Source organism: Pteronotus mesoamericanus, unplaced genomic scaffold, assembly GCF_021234165.1.
Source record: "Pteronotus mesoamericanus isolate MK-2021 breed Mesoamerican mustached bat unplaced genomic scaffold, CSHL_Meso_final scaffold_651, whole genome shotgun sequence".
Classification (NCBI taxonomy): domain Eukaryota; kingdom Metazoa; phylum Chordata; class Mammalia; order Chiroptera; family Mormoopidae; genus Pteronotus; species Pteronotus mesoamericanus.
Genome location: NW_026555325.1, coordinates 43,747,775 through 43,774,462, shown reverse-complemented (window position 1 = coordinate 43,774,462; position 26,688 = coordinate 43,747,775). Strand labels below are relative to the sequence as shown.

At 35.1% G+C, this 26,688-nt stretch overlaps 1 protein-coding gene across 1 annotated transcript in view; it reads right to left on the bottom strand.

Annotated features, from left to right (window-relative positions):
• The window catches only part of FSIP2 (fibrous sheath interacting protein 2), a 74,434-nt gene that overhangs the window by 10,977 nt on the left and 36,769 nt on the right, over positions 1 to 26,688 (bottom strand). Inside the window, exons 12-15 of the mRNA XM_054562722.1 lie at positions 25,730 to 25,766; positions 23,191 to 23,483; positions 14,438 to 23,076; positions 3,139 to 12,626 (exon numbers count right to left, since the gene is read on the bottom strand). Of these exons, the coding sequence (XP_054418697.1) occupies positions 3,139 to 12,626; positions 14,438 to 23,076; positions 23,191 to 23,483; positions 25,730 to 25,766 (18,457 nt within the window). The remainder of the gene's footprint in view (positions 1 to 3,138; positions 12,627 to 14,437; positions 23,077 to 23,190; positions 23,484 to 25,729; positions 25,767 to 26,688) is intronic.

The following is a 26,688-nucleotide window of genomic DNA, read 5'->3' as shown; positions in this document are numbered from 1 at the left end:
TATAACTAAGTTAGTATGATTTTTCGTTTCAATTAGGTAATATTGAGTGGTATTCACATGCCACTCGCTTGTAGTTAGCAATGTTTTAAGAAGCTACAAATGAAAATTATAAGAAAATTTATAAGAAATATTTTGTGTCTATTATTTCTTTTACACTCAGAGATCACATTAATCCACCATAACATTTCAAAGTATAGAAGGCCTAACACAGTTCCTTTTTTCTTAAACTTTATATTTTATTGCATCATAATTTACTTTTTGAACATTTACTTCTAAAGTTTTGTGACAGTAGACATGATCATCTGTTTTTCTAAAATTCTAGATAAGAAATCATACAGAAACATGGTTTTTAAAAAATAAAAAATCTCATTATTATTTAATATTGACTTTTGAAAAATGAATAACCAAAAGCATGACGTTTTTGATTTCTTCATTCATCTCCTTTAACTCCTCATCCTTTGGACATAATCTCACTTCCCTAATCAAATCTCATTTTCTATTTTCAATGACTACAACAGTTCAAAAACAACTATAATTCAATATAGAACTTCCCCACTCCTGTAGCCTTTGATGATGCCACAGAACCTCCAAACTGACTTAAGTTAATAATCATAGACCTCACCATGTCTTTGTAACATGGTAAGCCAGTTTTCAGAGAACGGTGCCCTGAAAGAATATGTTCTGTTAAAATAAATTATAGAAACTGCCTCCATAAGAAATTAAAACAATCAAGTTTGATTTTCTGTATTAGTGGAGGGAACCAGTGGTTTAGAAAATCTGAAATCATTCTATATGGCTTTGAAATTTGTTATATATTTTTTTACTTTTTAATTAACAATTTTTTACATAGTTCATTTTTGTTGTTAGTTTTCCATTATCATTCACCCCCCCCATATACCCTCTTCCATATCCATTGTGTATATGGTTAGTGTGCTGGGAAATCATGGTGCCCCAAAAAAAGATAGTACAGCATTGAGGAGAAGCCAACGTGCATCTGGGTTCTCTGATCTAATTTACTGCTCTTTGTCTCTTCTCTTCCTCTATGCTGGAGATAGACAGTATTGGTATCTCAATTAGTACAAATCACATACCTTAACAGAGTTTGCTATAAGGGGAGGCCCCCCCCAAAAAACAGAGTTGATTTATAAAAAACTGTATTTATTCTTCTATGTTTAAATTTCAGTCACCTTCAAAGTACTCTCCATTTGATGCACTACACCTATCAAGATGTTCTTTTCCATTGCTCAAAACAGTTTTTGAACTCCTTGATTTTGATGCCTTTTAGTACTTCTGCTGCTTTTTGTTTAACCTCTTCTACATTGGCAAAATGTTTCCCTTTGAGGTCTCCCTTTTATTATCCAAGGAAAATTAAAAAAAAAAATGTTACTGGAGCAAGATCAGGCGAATAGGGAGAGTGGGACCCAGGGGTCATGCCATTTTTGGTCCAAAACTGTTGAACACTCAGCATGGTGTGAGCAGGTACACTGTAAATCACCCATCATGAAATGGGCAAAAATGTTGAGTAAGTCTTCAAAAAAATTTCACAGAGGCTGAACACAGCCTGTCTCAACACCAGCTGGTACACTGATACAGGTGGGTTCCTAGAACACTCACCTAGTGGGGGAAGCCTATACTACAAGGGGCCTGCCCTCCAGAAGATAATTCTGTTTTTGGGGGTTCCTCCTTTTATGTCTGCTTCTTTATTTTTTTATTTTTAGGATGACTTTTCTTTCCCTTAAGATGACAGGGCAACTACTTGATTAAATTATTTCCTTCCTGCTTTCTAGGGTCTATAAATGAATTAAGCAAAGAGAGCTGGTAAATAAGTGTAAAATTTGTGATAGAAAGTTCTACAGGTAACTAAAAAGTGATTTTGAGTCATTATTCTACAGTCTGGCCATACAAATTTTACTCTTAAGAGATTACTTGTATATAAATGAAGACTACCAAATAATATGCTAATACAGTGATGAGAACTCATATGGAATAGCAAATATTTGAGCTGAAAAGAACTGTCATCTAGTCCAAAAGGTTTAGGACAAAAGAGATGAAATTAGTGTGTCAGTGTCTGGGTTTGAAAATGTAAGGCACTCATTAACATATGTGTATTTACCAGCCCTGAGGCTTAGTTCAGTGGGCAGCAGGGCAGTGCTAGAGAAAATCCACTTTAAGTTTATGCCCCAGGGGAGAATGGTTCTATAACTTTTTTCTCATTTTCCAGGCCACAGATTATATATCTAAACATGCTTAGAGCTCTTATGAACAAACACCATGAGTATGAAGAGCTTTGATAAAAATCAAAACGTGTAGCAGATCAGAGTAACTCCATTGCCCAGATAATCCCTTTGTCCTTGGTGATATAGTTTCCTTGTAACAACGACATCATTTTGGCATTTTAAAGTCCTGATTAGTTTAATATATTTGGGGCCTATGCAGAACTAGGTCTGTGGTAACAGGAAATGGGTTCATAAAAATGTCAGCATTAGAGCCGCTGGATCTAGAACAAGGATAAAAGAAGAAAGAACTGGGTACTTTGTTCGAGTATAGAAGAAACTGAAAAAAGTTAATATAATTAAAGTGAAAATAGTAAGAAACAAGTATAACTTGAGTTTGTAATCTAATGTTTGTTGATAAATGTTGTTAAAAGAGTACTACTGCTATAGAGCCTTAAGTTTGAGAAATTAAAACATATATATATTTTTAAAACTTCATATATCCTGATATTCTAACTGGCCCTTCTAAACACTTTTAGATATCCAAAAAAAAGAAAGAAAAAACTATAGGAACTACGTGAGACTATGTTTCTTCTGAATCTTCAAATGAAAATTTTAATCGGTTAGCTTGATGTTATTATTAAGGGTATGTCCATATATTCCTATTATATAACTTTTTTAAAAGCAAGTTTAAACTGACTATCTTAAGAACACTAGCCTGAGACCTTTAAAGTAACCCACAGATAGGTCAAGTCCAGTAAGTCATGTGACTACATGGACGAACCAGTACAGCCATTCCTCCTATCAGACTGGGCAATAACAACAACAACAAAAAATGCATTCCAAAATACTTATTTGAGGAAGGGAATCAGAAAACTACCATGTCTCACTTCACCTGTTTTTCTATGGTTGCTTTTGCACTTACCTCTAAGGGTTTTATATTCAGTCGTCCTGTGTTATTCAATGAGGTACGCCTTTCTCTCTTTGTCCTTCCCATATTAGATGTGTCTGAGGAAGAGTAAGTTCTCCCATTTATTGATGCTCTTCTCACTTCTGCTATGCTATGTCCAGTGTTTCTTAAACACTCCATCTGAAGTTTTTCAAGAGGTTGAGTTTTTATAGAAATTACTGCTAAGTGGTCTGAAATAATGTCTGGATCTACTTTGACTGGTTTATTCCCAATATATGGAACTATTTTAAGTGGCACTTCCCCTCCAATTGAACCTTGATCTGACTCTTCTTTTTCCACGTCAGGGATCATTTTACAAGCATGTTCTTGTGCCTTTTCAACAATTTTATTAAGGTCTAGATCTCCAAAGAGATCAGCATTTGAATTCTTTGAGTCATCTGTGTCTACTGGAAATTTTGAAACTTCATTAATGATTAAACTAGCTACTTTTTTAGGGAAGACTCTGTTTGCACCTTTTATATCATAGTAAAGATCTTCATGGGTTCCTGACTGATGCAGCACATTACTATAAATAGAGTCAATAACCTGAGAAATCATTTCTACACTTTCTGGATTTAAAAACTGTTCTTCAGGATCAGCAGCAACAAGACTAATATTACTTTTGGAAATTTCAGCTGTCACAGATTTTGTCAGTTGAGATGCAATTTTATTTAACTCAGGCTTTGATAAGTTTTTTGCATCTTTGCTTGAGGCACTAGGCAACCTTATTATTTTAGCCAAGAATAAGGCCAATGCTTCCTCCAAAAATGCAGTATCTAGCATAGAACCTTTTTCAGATGAAGACTTTTCCTGGGACTTAAATTCATTAAGAATTTTGACCACTTTTTCCATAATTTTGACGGCTTCCAGAACTGATTCTGAGCTTGATACTTCTTCCTTTGCTTGTGATTGAAATTCAGAATTGGAAATTTCCTTCACCACTAAAAATCCTATTATATCAGAGAGGACATTGCTCTTCCCCATTAAATCTTTGAATATAGAAGTATGTGAGCCAGAGTGGTTTAAAACACTGGTATAAACAGAATTAACTACTCTTTCAATAGTTGCATTGTTAGCTAAAGTTACAGTAGGCAATTCCTTTGCTGGTGGTATAAGTTTAATCTTACTTTTTGAGATAAATTCTTGTATTGAATTTAATATTTTTGTAGCTATGTTTTGCATTTCAGTTGGTAGAGATTTGTGTCTTTCCTTATCCACTTTTGGAAACATACATAAAAGCTTTGATAAAAACTTTACAGCAATTTCTTCTATTATGTCATAAGGCAGTATATGAGCATGCGATGGTTGTGCCTGGGGAACATCAGTAGCATGTATAACATTTTTAAGAATATTTTCAACAATGCTGTCAACTTCTGCACACTGGTGTGGAGTTAGCTCTCCAGAAAAATAGTTCTGCAACTGATTACCAGCCACTTCCCGTAAAACTAAATCAACTATGGTTTCTGAAAGGATTCTGCATCCACTTGCTACACAATTTTGTATAATCTCTTGTGATCCAAACTGTGCCAAGAGATTATTATAAATAGAATGAACCACTAATTGAATAATTTCATCATCATTGGGATGTAAGGATTCCACGTACTGAATAATCATATCTTCATCGTTGGAGATCTCTGTTGTGACTGTACTTAATAACTTCATTTGAAGGAAATCAAGTTCCGTGAGCCAGTTGCCCTCAGATGTTTCTGCTTTGGTTTTGGATACTATGGAGAAAATTTTAGATAATAGAGAAGAAATCACATTCTCTAAAAATTCATGAGGCAGCATGATGGTATATGGTGATGACGTTTGACATTCTTTGCTGGCTGTTTGAGCTGCATTTTGGACTTTCTTAACAACATCCTTAGATTCCAGAGGCAAACATGCTGAAGCTGGAACCTTATCACAAAAGAGCAAATTAAGCTGATGTTCACAAATTTCATTTACTAGTGCACTAGTTAATCTTCTTGCTAAATATTTCCCATTGTTCTTTATATTCTTACAAATGGAGTCTTGAGATTTATATTCCTTCAAAATACTGCATACAGAGGAGTGAACAACTTTGTTAACCAAAGTTTTATCGATTGATGGTGTTCTATCTAAGAAAGATATGTTATTTGGAGGACATTTTTTAGTTACTTTATGCATATGTGGCATTTTATCCACAGTTATTTTCTTAGTGTTAGATGATGCTTCATCTGTAGTTGATTCTTTATGCTTGTGAGGAAGTTTAGAAACTGATGACACTTTAGCTACTGGTGGAAAAGACTCATTTTCCTTATTTGGCTTAAATACCTTAATTTGAGCCTCTGAAAACTCCTTTAACAGTGAATCAATAAGCTTCATAGCTGTGTCATAGAGTTCAGCTTGATTTTGGTCATCACTCACACTTTGACACCTACCTTGTGTTTCTGGTGAGGTAGAAAAGATCAATTTGTTAATCATTTCGATGATAACATCTTCTAAAAATTTAGCAGGAAAAATTCCAGGTTTACTTTTTGGTGGATCCCGAGGACTGTCTAGTTTACTAGATTCACTTTTAATCACCTTAACTTTCACTGGCTCTTTTTCTTTCTCTTGTTTTTTCTCTATTTCATTCTCTCTCTCTTTCTCTTTTTCCTTCTCTTTGGCGGGGAGATTTTCACTAATTGACAGGGATAAGTCCTTTACTGAAACAGGTTGTGCGATATCCTCACTAACCTCTTGAGTTACAGAAAATGTATCACATAAGGGACTTCGAAGATGTGAATTGTCTACTGAGTCTTGAGAAAAACCTACTTCTAAGATATTGCCATAAATATTTTCAGTGACATTTTGAACACATTCATGACCTGAGTATTTCTCATTTATATTTGTTAGAGGTGGATTGTCGTTTTTCGCCTCAATGTTCGGCTTTAGGGTTGCTGTTTTCTCTGTTGTTTCTGTTGTGGTCCCTGCATCTCTTCCGTTGGGTGTCAAAGCTAACTGAAAGGGCTTCTCTTCTTTTTTAAATACATTTTCTCTTGTTTTGCCAATCTTTTCATTGTTTATTTCAAAGTCTGGTCCAAGTACTTCCTCTTTAAACTCTGTATCATTAGTAGCTGCTAGAATTTGTGTGTGTACCTCATTACCTTGCCTCTCTTTGTCTTTTGAAGCTGATTTGTGTTTCTTCTCGGTTTCATCATTTTTAAGTGTTACCCCAAAATCTGGCTCCTGAGTATCTTTACTTTTCACACTAGTAGTTGGAGATGTAACTTTTGATACGTTCCCAGTATATTTTTTAATTGAAGTTGCCACTTTATTTTCATTCTCTTTCTTTTTATTTGTCACTCCTGCAGCCGACCCTGAAGCCGGCCCCAAACACAGGTTTACAGTGTTGTCTTTCAGAGTTCCAGTTATAGAGGTAACCTTCGGATCTTGAATGTCGCCTTTTTTAATAGATGTCTCCTCAGTTTGGAAACTTTTCTTTCTACTCATTTCAGTTCTATCTATTTTCAAAGTGTCCAACAAATTGTTCTGGTCTGAGGTTGGAGGAGAAGTGTGTTCATATGGTTGTTCTGAAAAAGTAACTTGGTTTCCTTTTGCACTTCTCTTCTGTGCAGAGGTTTTCTGTGGTAGGTGTTGAACCCTTTGTGTAATGTTCTCTGGATTTAGAAATGAAAAGAAAGTGGATGACCAGTCTCCTGAAAAAAGTGGCTGAATCTTGAAAGCAGAGATTGCCTTTTGGGCTACATCAGCAATCATTTCTATTACACTGTTACTTTTATCATCCTTCTGAATTTCATTAGACTCGCACTTTCCTATGAATTGATCATACACAAAATTGGATATCTTATCAACTGTTTCTTTATCAATTGGTGGAAAAGAAAACACTTCTTCAGCATTTTGTAGAACTTTAATTTCATTTTTCCTAAATTCTCCTATCAGAGAATTTGCAAATTTTATAGCCAAGCTCACAATATCTGTCTCTGGCATTTCTTTTTTCTCAAAATATTTAGTAATACTTGGAAGAGAATACAGTTTGCGAACAAGGTCAACAATTACATCTTCCAAAAATGTAGCTGAATATAGAGAAGTCTGTGTCTTTTGTTCACCAGGTTTGGTAAGTACAGAGACATGGTCATAATCACTACAAGAGGATTCTTCACCATGTAAAAATGGATGCAGGTGATGATCCATGATTTCCTTCATAATGAAACCAGCTATTTTACTGAGGAATGAGCCCCCTTTTTTGTCTGCATCTTTCCTCACTTCAGCTTGAAATTCAGATTTTTTCAAGATATTACCACACATAGAGTCAACCAAATTCTCAATCACTTCTAATTGCGTACTTTCTGCATTGTCTTCTGCCGTGGCAATACGGATTTCATGTTCAGAAATTTCTTTGATAATTTCATCAGTCAGTTTTGAAGCTGCATCCGCAAACTCATAACCTGGTGAAACATCTTCCTCTTTTAGCTCACTCTCGGTGTCAGCTGAAGGGAAGAAATGCACTAGAAGCTTGTAAATTATATCTTCTAAAAGAGAGCGAGGCAGCACAGTAATACATGATGGGAAGGTGTGACTATCCTTCAAGATGACATTTAGCACTTTTCTGATGATATTATCAGCTTTAGGGGAAGTATAGGAAGAAGACACTAATTCTCCTGAAACTAATGATTGCACCTGATAATCATAAATTTCTTCCAGCAGCAAATGATATATTTTCCTTCCAAAACAAATGGTGTCACTTTGTATAGCTCTATATACTTGAATCAGAGATTTATATTCATCTAATATTTTTTCATAAATTTGGTTGACTGTTTTTTGAACCATTTCTTTGTATCTTTCTGAAAAACACATACCATCATCAAAATAATCTGCAACTAAAATCTCTGATGTGGTGAACTCCAGAATAATTGATTTTACTAATGTTGTAACAATGCCAGTAATTTTGACTTTTACTGTATCTGGCTTTTCAGCAGCCAAGACATTATGTGAGAATGCATAAAGGAGTTTACATAAAAGTTCAGAAATTACTTCCTCCAGAAAGACAGCTGAGTTCACAATAAAAGACAACTCTCTTTGTTTAGGATCGATTGCTTTTTGTCTATCATTTTGATCAAATGAAGATGAAATGAAAGTTTTATCTCCAGATGAAAATGACTGAAGATGATGGTTAAATATTTCTTTTATTATAAAACTTGCCATTTTTGAAACAGGAATGTTACTTATATCTTTTTTATCTTTTGTAAGAGATTGGTAGAGATTTGAATATGAAAGATCAGCATAAATGGAATCAACCATAGACTGGATATCTTTCTCTGAAATCATATTTTGTTTTTCATTGCCATGTTTAATAATACATATTGCATGTTTTGAAATTATTGATATAATTTCATTTATCAGTTTTATGACTGCATTACTTAAGTCTGATTGGGAAGTATCTATGCATTCTGCACTGGAGGCCAATGGACTCAGTTGAGATATAAGTTGAGTGACAATTTTTTCCAACTGAGTATGTGATAAGTTAGTTGTATATAGTGTTGATGCCTGTCTTCGGAATCTTGATTTAGTAATGTCACATTGAACTCTATTTATCAAGACATTAACATTTAGTTTGGAGAGTGACTGAAAAGGAAGCTTTCCTATAATATTTGGATGAATTTGGAAATCAGAAATTTCAGCTAGCATGATTTTAGTTATCCTTGCAGCCAGTGTCTTTGCATCATTTAGAAAGTCATTATTGGCCATTATTTCCTTATCATATTCTTGCAAAACTTTGCTGAACACCACATCAATAATGTTTTTGACTATATCTCTCTCCACTGGAGGCAAACACAACTCTTCCTCTGCATTCTCTATAATGCTAATTTGGGCTTTTGAGAATTCCTCTGCTATCAAATGTATGAGTATTTCAGCTTTATCAGAAAGTTCATCTTCTAAATCTCTTACTGATTTTGTCTGTACAATGCCTAACACCCTGTGGAATATTTTGTACAAAACTCCAGAGACAACATCTTCCAAAAAAGTTGAGGAATAAACACTGGTATAAAACCACTGCCTTGTCTCATTGTCTAGATATGTGTATGATGATGAAGGCAATGACTTTCCATCCAGAAATGGCTGAAGATGTTGTTGACAAATATTCTTAATGATGAAACCTGCTATTCTATCAATAAGAACATCATTACTTCCTGTGATATTTTGCTCAATTGATTCTTCAGACTCGGAGTTTTGTGAAATATTTTTGAATACTGAGTCAACAAGATGCTGAACATCATCTTCTGAATAAACAAACGTGGTTTCTTCTCCATCTTTTGAAAAGTGAATTTCATGTTGAGAAATTTTCATCCTAATATCACTGATTATATTTGAAGCAATTTCATTGAAATTCACTTTTGATCTATCTTTTAGAGTTTCTGTGTTCAGGACAGTGTTAAATGCAGAAGGAAAGATTCTAGATAATAATACTCTGATCATGTCTTCTAAAAATTTGTAAGGCAGCAAGGTGTTATATAGAGATAAACTCTGACTTGGCCTTGTAGATGTATTGATACTACTAATAATATCCTGAAGTATATTCTCAGCTGTGGAAATAGAACAGGAAGATGACAAATCCCCAGAAAACAGTGGATGAAGAAGGCAATCTGAAATAGCTGCTACAATTAAATTGGTAATATTTTCCACAAAAATTTCACTTTCTGTAGTCTCTTTATCAAACTCAGGGTCTAGACCATGCTGTTTTAAAACATTTCTATAAACTGAGGTGACAAGTTCATCCACAATGTCTGTGTTGACAGAGGGGTAAGACTGCTGGTCTTTGCCATCACATAGAATAGGAATTTTAGCTTTGTCAAAATGGCTATTTATTGAGTTCACTATTTTTTGTGTAATGTTTTCCAGCTCAATTTCAGCGTTATGCTTTGGACTGAAAATCTTTGATAAAAGTCTGGCAACAATTTCCCCAATGAATATGTCAGGGTAAATACCTACATGTGATAGTGTCTTGGGTCCATGTGACTCTATGACTTCACTGAGGACCTGTTTAACCATGTCTGATATTGCATCCAATGGAGTATTTGGACGAGGCGAACCTTCTTCACACAAAAATGGTTGAAGATGATTTTCAATAACCTCTTGGATAATAAAACTAGCTATCCGGTCAACCATAGTTGGGCTTCGGCAGACTATACTTTTCTGTACTGAAACAAGAGAGTCAGATGTTTGCATGATATTACTATAAATGGAATCCACCATCTTCTGGAGGTTTTTCCCTGTACATAGATGTTGACTATCATACATGGTGAACCAAATTTTATGTTTGGAAATGGCTGATATAACCTTCTTTATTATGCAGTTAGACATTTCATTAAAATCTGAACTCATGAAATATTTTTTACTCAAAGAAGAAGGCTTACTGGGTGGTACAATGAGTTGAGATAAAAGTCGTCTGATGACATCTTCTAAAAATGAGTGTGACAACCTTGTGCTATAGCATGTTGAAGACCTGGATTTAGAAGTAAATTCTCTCAGGTTATTTTGTAGTTTCTGCAGTATTATTTCAGCTTTGAGAGGGTAATATAAATTAGGTATAAGCTTCTCCCTGATGCAAGATGGGAGTTGGTAGTCCAAAGTCTCTAATAGTATGCCATTAGTTATTTGTTCTGCCATTGAGGTATTGTCATGTGCCACGTTACCACCGCAGCTTACTTTCAATTTATATTTCTGTAAAACATCATAATAAACTGAGTCAACAATCCTACTAACAGTTTCTTTATGGACTGGTGGAAAACACAGCCTTTCTTCAGCATTCCGTAAAACAGTGACATGTGCATTATTAAACTCATTCACTACGTTGTTGACAAATAATGTATTCATCTCATTAAGCTGGGCCTCAGTAATGTTTTCATTTTTGCCCCACAATGAAGTAGAGAGATTAAAAAACAGTTCCGAAATTATTTCCTCTAAAAATGTGGCTGAATAAACTCCTGTATTCATATCTCCCAGATTTAGTTTATTGTGGATGGCTATTGTATCCATACCCTTTGTTCCCTGACTTTTAAAAGGTGACACAGAAGAGGAATTCACTGAACACTTCTTGCCAAATGTTGCTTGTGTTGTGGAGCTAACCATACTGGGATTATTCAGGGCTCCTGTCAAAGCAGTACTGTCATAATGCATGAATCCTAAAGAACTTGTACCTTGACCTAATTCTGCTAATTCTGGCCTGTTTGCTTTTATAAAACTAGACTGTATTTCTCCTGTTCTATATTTTAAATGCTTGTTAGCAGTAGGTGGACTCTGGGGGAGTTGCATACCGTGACACAATTTGTTCATCAACGATTTAACCAAACTGTGGGAAATGAGAGTGAGCATAGAGTCTGATGACAATAAATCTTGGTCCATTTTTGCCAGATGTTCCAAAAGATCTGACATATAACCTCCTTGAAATTGTTCATGGTCCATTGCTCCCTTACAATCAAATTCTTCATCTTCTACACTTTGAAGTATTTTTAAAAGTTTACATTCTTCTGCTGATATTTCATCAGAAGGAGAGTCATTATCAAGAAAGACAGTGCTTGTGCATTTTTCCAAAAGTGTCCTAATAAGTTTCTGACACACAACATTGAGAAGAAAAACTGAGTTGGGGGTGAGCCCTAAATTATTTCCAAGTATGCTATTACTTTGCTGATCATTCAAGAATGAGGAAAATTTTCTTGCTTTTTTATCAGAATCCATAGTGTCACCTGCGTGTTCATCTGGAGAAAATAAATCTAAAACAATTTTGAAGACTTTATTGACTACTTCTTTGGATTCACAAGTTTCTAGGTTGCTAACTAGCCTGTCTAACTTATATGCAAGATAATTTAATTTATTTTTTTGAATGAGAGGATCCTTTTGCTGAGTAGATGATTCCCAATCTCTGCCACCTATCTGTCTTTTCATGGTATTTGTTTTGTTGAAAATTGGGACACTATTGCTTCTGAGCATAGAAAATGATTTACTTCTATTGCTTTCAACGTGATGAGTTATTCCTATTTCTTTTGACAGTATATGAATCACTCCTATTAAGAGATCCTGAAAGAGATTATCAAAGTCAGCAGCAGCTATTCCTGGGCAATAAATGTACTTTGTTTTTAAAGAACAAATTTGCTGTTCCATGTCAGCCTCTATAATGCTACTATTAAAAAGGGTTTTAGTAATGATTTCAGAAATACTTAAAGCAAGTTCTCCAATAAGAATTGACCTGTTTTCAAACACTTCAGAATAAATTAAAATAATCTTGTTAAATTCTGCATTTTGGCTTTCCCATGCTTTCTCCTTTTCTCTACCATCTTTGGTGCTATCAGAAATGCTTAAACTTAAATGGTAAATGACAGACTCAGTGAGATGTTCACAAAATTGATAAAGTGAAGAATCACTGTATAGGCTTCTTGGAGGCTGTTTTGATTTGTATTTTGTCCTTGATAGTGTAGAAACAATAGACATCTTTTCACTGGAAACTTAAAAAGAGAACACAATTATTAGCACGCAGTAAGAGAAATATGGAAAATGCAATATATCGATAATTATTTACATAAAAATCTCATCTTTGGAACAGCTAACTAAAGAAAAAGAAAAACATAGTCAAGAAAAAAATTGGTTTTTCTTCCAGTATTTATTTTCCATCTTGCAGAATGTTAATTTTAGCTAGAAAGTTGGTAAAAGAATTCTAGGGAATTCAAACTTCTGTCAAGTGCTGATATCTGCCTTGCTTAGATGGTTATGGACTCTAAGAAGTTGGAAATTCTGGGGTAGAAAAATGATTTTCAAGTTGAGTTTTATATACTAGCATTTCTGCAGTGATCTACAGAGACCTCATATAATTACATAAGGAATAATTTTAGTCAAAACATTTAATGTTATTTTACGTATTACTTTTAGGAAACTGAGGAGCTGCGTTGCAGCAACAACTTGACCAAAATAAAAGTGTGCTAACTCGAGAAATGTAAGGGATAGATGACTATGTCAGTAGTACCTTCACCTCTAGATTGCAGTTTTTCACAAAAATGGAAGACCAAACCAGCACAACGTAGGCTCTATTCTTTCTTCCATTCTACAGAATATTTACTGAAAATCGTGTGCCTGGTTGGGATGGCTAACTTCTTGGAATGGTGGCGAGAGCAACTCTTCTGTCTCAAAACTTCCTCAGAACTTAATCATCTATTGTACCTCTCTGCATGTGGAATCAGGCAAGTCTTTGCGAGGTGGGAGGCTTTTTGCTGGGCTTTGACTGCTCAGACAAGATTTGCCCACATCGAGATGAGTGGAGCGAGGAGTGAATATTCCCCAGGAAAGAAGTAACCTGAGTGAAACCACTAGAAGGTCCTGGACATGTCCAAGAATAGAGGATTGATTTGATAGAACAGCAAATGTCAATGGGATGGAATGATGAATCCTCTTTTGTTAGTTTTGTTTTGTTTTTTACTAAGTTCAGTTTTGGAGAAAATCTGTTTATGAGCTTGGAGCTGCAGTCACACAGCTGTCCACCTTGAAAAAAATGCCAATTGTAAGAATGGAAAATTACCTCTTCCTGTGGGTGTTAGGACTGGTAATATGCTCTCTTACTTGAATGTTGGGCAAGTGATTTATCTGGACTAGTAATATAGCAACCACTTACTGGCAAATGGAATTATTGCTCCAGTTATGGTCTATTATAGTATTATTAGATTCCATTTTATGAAATTGTTAATAATCAACAGGTTTGCACATTCGAAAAATGGCTATTACATGTAGTTCACTCTAACATGTACAGACAAGCATTCTTAGAAAAGGAGTGAAAATATCCTTGGAAGAATATGTTTAGAGTATTATACCTCAAAGAAATTCAAGAATACTGCTACATAAACAAAACAAGATGTTTAACACCACCGTTCTTATAAACTGTGAATGATAATGGCAAAGATTTCAACTGTACACCTTGAAAAGACAAATAACTAACCTCCAATCAATTGACTTTGGCTTTGGTATAAAGAAGTCATGCATGAGAACTTTAAAAACTCTTTGGAACTCATACCTCATGCTCAACACTGCTTTATTATAGTCCCATTTTCTCTCATCTGCAATGGACCCTTTTCAGGTTCAAACGATGTGTTTAACTTTTTTTTTTTTTTTAAGTATCCTGATGTATTAAGGAGTATTAAATACCTCAGCTCCAACCAAGGCTGTTTTCAGAAAAACAGTAAATGTGGCTTCTTGGGACAGGAGATATTTAGACATTTCTATTTTTTTTTCTAAATCATGCCAATTTTAAAGTAAGTTATCTCTTGCTTACCTCTAGTTTTGAAGTTCTGGAAATACGTGACCACAGATGTGGTTACATGCCTTGCTACCAAATTAATTTCATTTGGACCCAGTTCATGATCAGCAAAAGCAATGACTTCAAATTCTTTCAGAGTCTTTATCTTTGGATACTTAATATTTTCCCATTTTTGCAATAAAGAAAAATCTCCCCTGCTTGCTTCAGAGTTTTTGTTTTTCTCTTCAGGTATACAGCTGATTCTTTTATCCCACATTCCTAGCAAACCTTTCTTCTCATTCTTTTGTCCTCCAGGGTTTTGCTTTGTTATGAAAAAAGCCTTCATTGTTTCCATGCTTTCATTACTGGGTGGTTGACTTGGAAAACCATAGCTTGCCAGCACAGTATCGACAATATTTTCTGCAGCTAAGTATACTTTGAGTGGAGAAACAGCTGTCAATATACTTTGAGTTTGGTTCGGTTCAACAACCGGTTTTAGGGCCTCATAATGAAACACTTTTGGATTTCCACCTTTTCCCATTTCTATGAATGACATGCTTTGCTTTAGTGATTCTTCTGTAGATTCATTCACTTTTCTAAACAGCTTTTGTAAGATACTGCCTTCAGGAAGGGAGCTATTTCCTTTTGTGGCTTGATCAAATAGCCATTCCCTTGCTCCACAGTCTTGTACTTTGTTTCTAAAGCATGTTGGTATATTTCCTGAATCAGGCCTTTCCATTGGTTCTGAGCTTTTAATTGGGTCTTCTGTAGAGGCTCTGTCATATGAAGATAAATTTGATGATGCCCTATAATTTTTTTTCATATCTTCTGCAGAATGAACTACCAAACCAGGTACACTGATTTGTGGAAGATTATTCACAAAACTAACTTGCTTTAACTTTGACCTGGGAATTTTCATATTAGTTGCCAGTTCAACCTGATTAACAATGTAGGTATTTTCCACTCCTGGGAACAAACTTTCCATGGGAAGTTTTTTGATTAGAGATACATTGAAATAAGTACACTGGTCTATCAGTGTGCCAATGATCTTACTTGCTGCAATGTTCTCGTTCAATATGCTAATTGATGATGGTTCTGTTTGAGTTATTTCTTTATCTAGCTCATTCTTAATTATACCAAGCATGCTACTGATGATATTAATAGCATATGTAAGTAATTCTGAATGGAATGAATGAACATGTAGAAGAGTATTCTGTACATTTTCCTTAGAAATAATAGTACTTGATTTAGAGTAGTCATCAGAAAACTTTTTTAATGGTTGTAATTTTGGCAACATCCTTTTGCTTACTAGTCTCTGTTGGACAGGGAAAAGGTTTTCTATAGGCATTTTCACTATTTCAGAAAACTCATATTTAGAGATATGTTTAAATTGCAAGTCTACAAATGACTCTAACATGTTTAAAACCCTTTCTACAATTTCTTGAACAATTTGCTTGCTAGCAGCCAAAGACATTTGGTCTTTTGTGCTCATGTTGTAGACGGGTACACTGCTGAGGCTCTCCTTGGTTGGAAAACTACACTTTCTACTTGCTAGAGTTTCTTTACTATCTAGGATGGGTATCTGGGACAAAAAGCACAGCTGTAATTTTTCAAACAGCATTTCGACAATTTCCCTTCCAAACATATTAATTTGTGCTTTGGTATCCTCAGCTCTGGTAGAAGTTCTTTTAAAACAATTATGGAACTTACTTTCACAGTCCTCAAGATGTGGCAAACTTAAAAGTGAAAGAGAATATTCTAATTCTTTGGCTTTCACTGAAATTGCAGTCAAAACATTTTCAGCTATCATCAATAAGTTACATTTTTCACTTTCCATGTCATTTGATTCTGCTTGCCATTTGTCAAACATTTTTTTAAATATACCGTCTTTAGGAAAAATCTGTTCTAGCTGTGAAGAAACATTTTCCAAGTAAAAACATGCTTGTGTTTTGGCAAGAGACTTGGTACCTGTATTGCCCTGTGAATGCTGGAGGTCATCCAGATGTAAGAATTTGATTGGATGAGCCAAACTGTGGTTATTTGTAGCATATAATCCTTGCAAAACTGTATTAACTATGCTACCTGCTGCCGCGATCTCATTGAATGGTAGAGCTTTCACATTTACCATGGTTCTAGTGTGCGTCGCCTTTTCAAATTCTGTCATAGTTGTTTCCAGGATATTACTTACTATACGCTTGGCATACATTTTGAGCTCTGAAGCCGGCAGGTTCATTTCTAGTAAGCTGTGGGCGTCCCCTGCTGTTAGCATGTGCGGCTGCCCAGTGGCGGTCTTGGACTGGCTGACCTTCGGAGTCTTCTCCCCAGGTCCTAACTTGGTCTTGCTTTTGGCCTTTATGCTACTAAGTCCTAGGTGTGGTTTGGTTCGAAATTTAGGCAAAGGAGTAACTTTTGATTTTGCTTTTAAATTTGTCTTAAAACCTGTCTGGGGGATGCCCTTAGGGCCCACTTTAAAACTATGTAGACTTAGAGGCTGCAAGTCATCAGAACAACCTTCAGGATGTGAAGCTTCTCTTAGATGAAATGAAGCGAAGTCTGTGATCTTATTGAGAACTGTTTGGACCAAATCTTTCCTCACTTGCAGTGGTGAATATTGCAGAAAACTGTTTTCTAATAGAGAAACATTTTCATTGCCTGTATAAGGATAAACGTGTTGTGTCCCATATCTAGTGGAATCACTTCCTTTTCCTGTTTGTTTAGTTTCTGAGGCACATAATGGAATCTTGGGTAAAGTATCATTACTGTCAGAGGCTTCTTCTTTTTTATTACTTTCATATAAGGATGACACAACTACAGAGTACATTTCCCCTAAAACAATTTCGATTATGTCATCTGCTACACTGTTAATATGTGGTTGAAAAAAGTCTTTTTGTGTTATGTCTGATGTTTTAATTTTAGAATTAGATACAAAGTAGGGGGTTTCATTAAAAGGGGGCAAATGGCCTTTAATATCCAGTGTTCGTCGGTACACTTTATTTAAAACTTCTTTCACTGCATTGAGCAAGGCAGTTTTTTCTTTTTGTTTTGATTCTCCATTTCTCATAAATATTTTTTCCAAAACAATTCTCTGGCTTTCCTTTTCCAATGTCATTTGGTTTTGTTCTAATGGATACTGTGAAAACAGAGATAATTTGGTGTTTTCTTCCTGCTCTCTTTGTTCCAACAATATTTCATTTGACAGAGTTAACTGTGAAAATAAATTAGGATTGTCTTTTGAGTAAAAACTAATTTCCTTTACAGATCTTTTATCATTTAAAGTCTTTAAGATACCGTTGACAATGTCACTCACAATGATGTTTTCTTGGAAAGAATTATTGTTTGGATATAGAGATGCCTTTTGGATTTCTAGGTCTAAGTCATTTTTAATAAGCTTCAAAATGACACTGGCAATGATGTCAGCATATTCCTGAAGACTAGCTTGTGATAGAGGAATTGTGGGCCCAAATTTTTCTCTGTAACTGGCAAAAGTGGAATCTGTGAGCTCTTGGCTGATAAGAGTTTCAGTGGGTATTTTCAAGACGTTCACATTTGATTCAGTTTGGCTTGATTTATGAAAAATGTTGTCATCTTGTTTACAAGTTTCTAGTTCCAGACTAACAAATGACTTTTCTTTAGGCAGGAAAGCAAGAGTAATTAATGAATTTACTCTTTTTGTGGCAAAAGATTCTAACTGCGTAAAAATAGTTTTAGTAATGAAGTCAGCATTTTCCTCACATGGGTCAGGAGCAGAGTTCTTGGTGTCTTCTTTCTCTGTTACACTTATCTGACTACCAACAGCATAAGCTGATTTCAGGTTTCTTGAAGATGAAAAACATTCTGTTTTTCTTCCACTCTCTGCTTGTGGAAACATATCACAAAAGGTAAGGGGCAATCTTGCAGAAGCAGGATCCTCTGCTTTTATGCCAAGCATGACAGCAGAACGGAGCTTATGAAGAACAATATCCACAATATCACTGGACATCAAAATGACATCTGATTTAGGAACTGAAAGTTTTGGAATAATCTTATTTACACCCTCCATGTACATTTCAGAATTTGCTTCAGAAAGTTTACCAGCTATATTATATTTTGGAGTGGGCGTGGCAAATGAGAGATTATTTTGATACAGTGTTTTTTCATAAATATCACATAAGATACATTCGATGGCATCTTGTATTTGAAACTGAAGTATGTTTCGATATTCAGTCTTATTAAACATCTTTTCGATGATACCTTCTTGCTGATCTGAATTAAGCTCTTTGTCAAAATTGTTTTTGTCGCATTTACTTTTAGATGATATAATATCTAACACTGTATTGACAATTTGACTTGCAATACCTTCAGAGACCGTAATATTATGTGTTAAGAAAGGACTTTCCTTTTCTCTGTCTAACTCATGTTTGATTCCTTGTAAAATTTTTCTGGCCACTTCTGTTGCATGTGTATTTAATTTATTTAAAGAGAGCTGGCGTGAGCTCGTCTTTTCTGACATAATCTGATCCACTGTACAGCAAGAAAACTGGTCATTAGAGCATGAATCTTTGACTGATAATACTTGGCTTAAGGTCCTCTTATCCTGATGAATAGGTAAAGCTGATGGAACTGTGAAGTTGATTTGGGGATGAAAGAGAGATTTTATTTTGGAAGTAGCAAAAGTTTCTAGATTTGTTAATACTGTCTGTACAATATCTTCAGCTACATTTACTTTAACTTGTTTGTCAGTATTGACTCTGGACTGAACAGCACATGGATTCTCATCCAGGACAGTAAGAGAGGATTTTTCTCTATAGGTGTGTTCATGAAAAGAAACATTTGCTGAAAAGGTGATGGTTTTATACCTATTTTCACTTTCATTTCTCCGTGTCATGGCAACTGAATAAAGTTTATGAAATACAGTTCTAACAACATCATCTACTACTATGACTACATCTGCTTCAGACACTAAGGGATCCATCATTTTATCTGTAAATGGAACAGATGTTTGAGCAATTGGCTCATCAACATTGTGAGGGATGCCACCTAAATGAGAGTGGGAGAGAGAAAGCACATTTAACTGATTGGCCAAAGCACCTTGAAAAATTTCATTCAAAATATTTCTAATAATTGGAATGAGTGGAGACTTCCTTGGTTCCTTCAGTTTCACTTCAATTTTGTTTAAGGTTCTTTCTAGAATCCATTGTTTAAAAGAATCTGATTTAGTTTCTTCTCTTAGTGATGTTCTCTCTCTAGTAAATTCTTTCTCTATATGTGCAGGGTCTTCTAGAAATGAATCTGACTCGGCTCCTCCTGGAAGAAAATTCCCATAAGTTGGTTTGTATCGAAAAGTTTCGATGTCTCTCTCTTCAGATTCAGTTTCATTGAACATATCGGAAGATACCAAATCTAAAATTAAATTGACTATGTTCTTAAGAATTTGTTTCTCAGGTGGTGAGGTTTTTGCACTTGTCCTCAAATCTAATGAATTCATATTTAATTCTGTTTGAATAGCTTTCAAAATAGTACTTGCTACCTTCTTTGCATGTATGTATAACGCAGACTGCAATAGTTCTTTACGTGTGTCTGTGAAAGCACTGAGACTTTCACATTTTAAGTCCATCTTATTGCTTTTTTTATTTTCATCACTAATGGAATCCAGCGTTTCTAAATTTCCATTGGCAAATCCTTCCAGTTTAGCAAAAACTGTATTAAGAATATCGGAAGCCATAGCTTTCAGTTTATTTGGCTGTGTTTCTTTTGTGCTTCCTGTTTTGGAAGATGCAGAAGAAGAAACAGTTTTCCCCCTTTTTTTAGCCCCCTTTTTATTACTCTCCTGAACCATCCTGGAAACTACGCTGGCGATTATGTCAGTGCATTTGGCCATTTCCTGAATAATTGAATCAAATGACAGGCTATCGATATCAAGAAACTCTGAGACAGCTTTAATTCCAGAACTTGCAAAACTAGTATCCATGTCAACACTACATAATTTTGCAAGGATATATTCCAAAATTGTTTTGGAAATGAGCTGAATATTAGACTGCAATTTAGTAGCTGTTTGCTGATTCTCATTCATCTTCTCTCTGTTTAGCTTACTGCAAGATAGCTGGCAGTCAGGATGCACTCTTATGAGCTTACACAACATTTCATATAGTACTTCCCCAATAGTATCTAACACTTCCAATCTGGCATTATCTCTGAGATCTGTTCCATGAAGGTAACTATGGAGAGCACATGGCGTAGCTAAGTATTGGTGAAAAGATTTTTTATCTTGACTACTGGGCAAAGTGTTTTGTTTTTCAACATTGTCAGGGCCATAGGAAATTGAAGGCTTTGACTTATTTGAGGGGAGTGAAATACTGCTTTGATTCGAATGTTCACTTGATGATAACATTTCGCAAATGCAAGTTAATAATGGAGATGCCATAATGTCATCACTGAAACTTGAGACAAGGGATTCTAAGTTATCAGTGTCAGCAGAAAATTCTTTACCCGTCCGGGATTTGGTGTGTTCTGTATCCTGAAGGTTTAGGCTTTTCTCATTGAGTTGCAATTCATTTTGGATAGCATGCAAAACAATGTTAACTACCTTAGTTGTGTAAGTAGTAAGTTGAGAGTGCAGTGAAGATTGCTCTGCAAGTGAAGGTTTGAAGCCCATTTTCAATTTTGGATAAATGAGCAACTTCAGCTTTTTAAACACTGCATTAATGATGTCATCAGTAATGTCTTCTACAGGTTTATTTTCTTCAGACCTTAACAAGGAAGGTTTTGCAGGATCTAAGTTGAGTGAAGATAAATATTTCATTTTCTTTTCACTGTCAAACCATATATTTAATGTTTTTTTACTTGGTGCTTCTTTGACCATATCTGGAGTATCAGAGCTATCAGGAGAAGTTTGATGAACTGAGGATGAAATGGAGCTTTTGGTGCTATTGGGAATGCAGCTCGATGCCTTGTGAAGTATATTTAACACAGCATCTGTTATTTCTTGAGCCACTGTATTAATTTCTGACACAGAGAACATCTGGTCTATCCATTCTTGAAGTGACAGGCCTTGAGGTTTTTCTGAAACAAGAACGGAAGCTTCTCGGCCAGTTTCAATGCCTAAGTGACTGGGAGGAACAGAAGATAAGTCCTCAACCATTTCTGTTAAAATCCTTTTGACTACGTTTTGTGAAGCCTTTTGTATCTGAAGCTTTTGATCTTGGCTAAAAATTAAAATGTCCTTATTCGAACAGGGTTTTCTCTCTAAAAGTGCTTTCTTATTAAAATGTGGTAACTCAGTCTTTAATCCCCCTTCACAAAATGCAACTTTGTTTTTTGGAGAAGCCGGCTTTGTGGGTGCTTTTCTATTTCTTTTGTATTCAGGACAAGTGTTTCCTTTTGTAAACCAATATTCAGGGTTCTGTTCTTGTGATTTTGCTTTTTCATCTTTAATAGATGAATCAAGCACATTTTTCACAATTTTGTCTATTTCTTCATTATCGTCTTCAGAATAAAGAACCATACCAGGAACATTAATAGGTGGAAATCGTTTTCTAGACCTAGGGTCACCAGATAATCTAGTGCCAGTTAGTCTGTACTTTTCTTCCATGTCAGAAGGGTCAGAAAGATTTCTCAGTCTAGAGTGTCTACTTTTTTGAACATCTGATTTTACTGGCTTCCGCTGGAGCTGTGTGAAAATATCATCGAGTAGCTGGAGGAATACTACTGTTTCTTCAGATGCAGTAAGTCTCTCATTGTTAAGTTCAGTTTGTACATATCCTAGTATAGTGCTGATTGCTTCCTCTATATAGCCAACCAAAGAGGACTGGGAAAAAATATTTGATATTAAATTTTGTATTTCTTCTTTAACAATTAAATTAGCTGCATCAGGTTCAGGACTCCATTTCCTTTTGTCAGCTTTTCCAAGGAATGTACATGCTGGGTCTGTCATATGCTGCTGATAGGAAAGTTTAGTTGCATCTTTGAGATGAGGAAGTTCATCCTGCTTACAAGATGCAAGTGTCATCAGCTTTTCTAAAATGGCATGAACCATATTCTCTGCAATATCACACATGGGGTCCATAGCATAAGGCAGCGAAGCTGTAAGAGGTTTTCCACTTGATGGAATAAGGCATTCTTCACTGGGTGTTAAGCTTGGATTTAGGTCGGGTGACCAATCTTCTTGTGTAATCATCTCAACACATTTTTTCTCAATGGCAGACTGTAGCTTTTCAAGCATATTTTCCACAATCTCTGAAGCTACTGAGCTGATATCAGCACTGGGGGGCAAGTCTCTTTTTTCAGGCTCACTTTGGTCAATAAAAACTTCAGCAGTAACAGAAGAAATAGAGGGAATGGCCTGGGTTAAATCAGACATTATTTCTTGAAAGATACTTTCTAAAATCAATTCAGTTTCCCCTTTTAAGTGACATTTAAAGTTAACAAAAATCTTCTTTAAATTCATTATTTCAGCTTTTGCTTTCTGATCAGCCAAGTATGGACTCTGTAAGCCATCTGTTTCAGTGGTAGCATCCTTAGATTTTTTTGTGCCTGTTTCAAATGATGCTAAGAGGTAACTATCTGATTTACAACTTCTGAGCCTAGGGTATGCATATGTCATGCTGGTTTTATGACATTTGAGCTCAGAAGTTATAGATTGTCCTTTCGTGTGATATGTTTTTCCAACAACTGTTCTTTCCACATGGGCAGGAGGTGGTCCTGTCATGTGATATGATTCTTCAACAACTGTTCTTTCTACATGGGCAGAAGGTGATCCTTTCATGTGATATGTTTTCTCAACAACTCTTCTTTCCACATGGGCAGAAGGTCGTTTTAAAGATGTAGGTGGTTGCCTTACTGAAATGTCAGCTACAGAGGCACAAGGCTCTTCTGGAAATGTTTTAGTTGTTGCAGATGTATAACTTCCATATGTAAACTCTTCACTGCATGTGCTACAGAAACTTGAACTATCTGAAGAAAGGACAGACTCTTCAGACACTGAGTATGCACAATATTGCAACCTTTCTTCATACTTTGTGATGGCTGGGTATAATATACTTGTCACTGTAGCCACAACCCAGGTCATTATGTTCTGAATGATACTGTTCAGTTCTTCAGAAGTTACCTGGAGAGGAGGTGAGCAAGAATGCAAAGAAAATCATGTAGCAGCTTACTCTATTCTGGGATAGAGGGTTTCATTTATTTTTTTTATATCAAGCAATGTATAACTGGATACCATCATGGTTATAAAGTGAATGTGTATAGACTCTATTTAGAATTTCAGATTAATTTCAAATTGGTTTATTCTGTATCCCATAAAATATGTTTATATGCATTCCCATTTCGTTCACATTTCCTCAGAACTTTTAATCCCAACATTTATTGTTGGGATATATGACTGTTTGATTTTAAAAAAAGAAAAAATAATCACCAAATTCTCATCTAGAATCATAACATGCAAGTATGGTAGCAAGAAGAATCATAGCATCTATGATCCAGAAAATTTCTAAAACTATACCAGATTATTTCTAATACAGTATTTCTTAAAAAAGATATAATAAAAGGCATTTGGGTGCCTTTAGAAGCAACTGTGTAGCTCCCCATTTCCTGATGCAGAGATGAGACTATGATCTGTATCTATGGAAATGACTGCAGCTAGTTCTTGAGAATTATTTAGTAAGAGACAAAAAACTTAATGCTTTGTGGAGATTGAATGCCTTTGTATCCAACAAAATAATATCAGTGTAAACTGTATTAGATAGGAAGCCTGAGGAAAGATGATGCAATAAAGGAATCATTGATTTAGACAGAAAATAAAAGCCAATCTACAGCTGGATCTTTAAGAGTCAGGAGGGATGAACAAGGGTAGAGAAGGTGGAGAGTTTCTTGTTTTGAGCTGATAATAAAACACAGGGACCATTTTTGGATGACCATTTCTTTATATATCAATGGTATTGTCACAAATTAAGCTGGACCAAGAGTAGAAACCGAATGCATCTGTACAATTCTATATCCCTCTGCTTATTGAAAATCTACTTTGGGCTTGCAAAACCCCTACTGCCTGTTATAAAGTAGTAGACTGTTTTTAAATTGTAATTACTCTTATGACATAAAGGCTGTAAACAGTAATTGGCAGCAAAGAGTGCAAGGCTGGTCTGTAGGTACCAAGATAAACAATAGCTCTCTTGTAATGGGGCTGTTCACATCCCAAATATTGCCTTAAGTTAGCATGGAATTATTCATGGTTCAGGCTAACATTCAAAGAAAAGTTAACACCCATGTAGCATACTCTCTCCCGATACATTCGAGAGTGCTGGGGGCACACTAGGGAAAGCTATTTTATTCTGTTCTAATTACCTAATCTAATGATACTTTTTCACTTACTGTACAATTGTACAACATATTTTAGATGATAGCATATGTTGTATAACACTTGTCTCACATAATAGCACCCTAAAACAAATACATTAAGAATCAAATTAAATTTTAAAAGAGAAAGTAATTGCTCTAATCCACTACAGCATGCATAAACTAAGGCATTCAATATATATTATTTTTCTTATAATCAGAAGTAATTAACAAAAGTCTAACATTATTATTCTTAAGCTAAGTGGGAGAAAGTGTTTCCCACCTTGCTATATAAAAAAGAGCTATTTTTAAAGTTTTCTACGGAGTGAAACATGGTAAATAGAATCTAGTTTTCAGCTGCATTCCATTATAATGGTGCACTGAAGAATATTCCCTTGAATCAAAGCTTTCATATTTATTATGCATTCTATCAATTGAGAAGGTGTCCATGTGAAAAAGCATGTAAGAATATGCTGTCCTCTAGTCTCTTTCTCTTTTCTGGCTGGTCTGATTAGATCCAGAGTTGTGACTTAAAAATATGCCTTCTCTATCTGTTTATTCAAAGTCTCAGTTCATAGGTGGCAAGGTACCTTTTCATGTGAACTTCATGGGTGACCAGCTCCTTTCTTATGAAAATGGCTAAGGACAGACCCAGGCATCTCAGCTCATCAGTCAAGTCTGCAAAGCCACGTCACTCAGTGGCTTCTCATGGTGGTAGAATGGTTTTCTAGGATCTGAGGCTGTTCTTATAATGACTGGGTCTCTCAATATCCCTTGTCCCTCCTATTCTCATGAGATCCCTTCCTGCAAGGCCAACATTATCTTTTGATAAGAACTTTAGACCACTGCAAAAATCTAAGAATTAATCAAAAGTAAACATTAAGAAAGAAAAAAGGGGCAAAGAGGGAAACTAACTAATAGCAATAGATGATAATGCATTATTTGATTCACATTTTTTTCTATTATGACACATTAGAAAGTATCATTAATATCTGTTTTATCAGTGGGTTTTATGATACATACTTTGTTTTGCAAGCAATTTTGTAGGAAGTTCTGTTGTCTGTAAAGAAAGGTAATCATTTTGTTATTATTTAGGGTCAAAAATGTATGGAACTTTGTCCAAAATTTCTAATCATTGAATCAGTTTCTTTATATCTGAGAATCTTTCTACAGAGATCCAAAAGGAAGCATAAACTTTTTGCCCAATCCCCCCAGATCCACCCATTTCTCCGCATCCTTCAACACTGACCCACATGCTTTATTACTCTGAGGAGTAATAAAATATGTATTCTGCATAAAATATACATCTATCTGAAAATGCTACTTCTGAACAACCTTGTTTATGCCTTCTTTGTGGATCTTTGAGGAATGACATAGAATTGGAGGGAGAGGGTAGTCTAGTCCTTTCTGTCTTCTAAAAGACATGAGGTAGCAAAGCATCTGACCAGAGTTTTCTGATATTCCTTTACTACCTCAAATCCCATAGCCCCATCTACATTCTCATCAAATATTAGAAAGGGAATATGTGGATGATTATTCAGTAACTGTGATTAAAACCATAGGTTTCTAGCCATAGTCAATACCAATTGATATGTAGCCCCTTCCTATGTATAACAATTCTATCATGTATTCTAATTAGAATCATGACTGTACACTGGTATAAAAAACAGAATTTTCTGAATTGTAACAAGTAAAAGAATAACTCAGTAAATAAAGCTACAGAATAAGAAAACAAAGAGTTAATAAGATAAGATCTAAAACTGTAGTTCTGGTTTACTTTCACATATTTCGGATATATAATATTTATTTTCATATATTTCAACATTTGCCCTTTCCTTATCTTCTTTCTACTTTCTTATAAGAAAATTGACACTCCATTTTCATTTTTTCTAGGCCTGTACTTTACATTATAAAATTTGATTTTCCCAAAGCCTATAATTCAATAATGAGAGACATTAAGACTGAGAACTATATCCTAAATC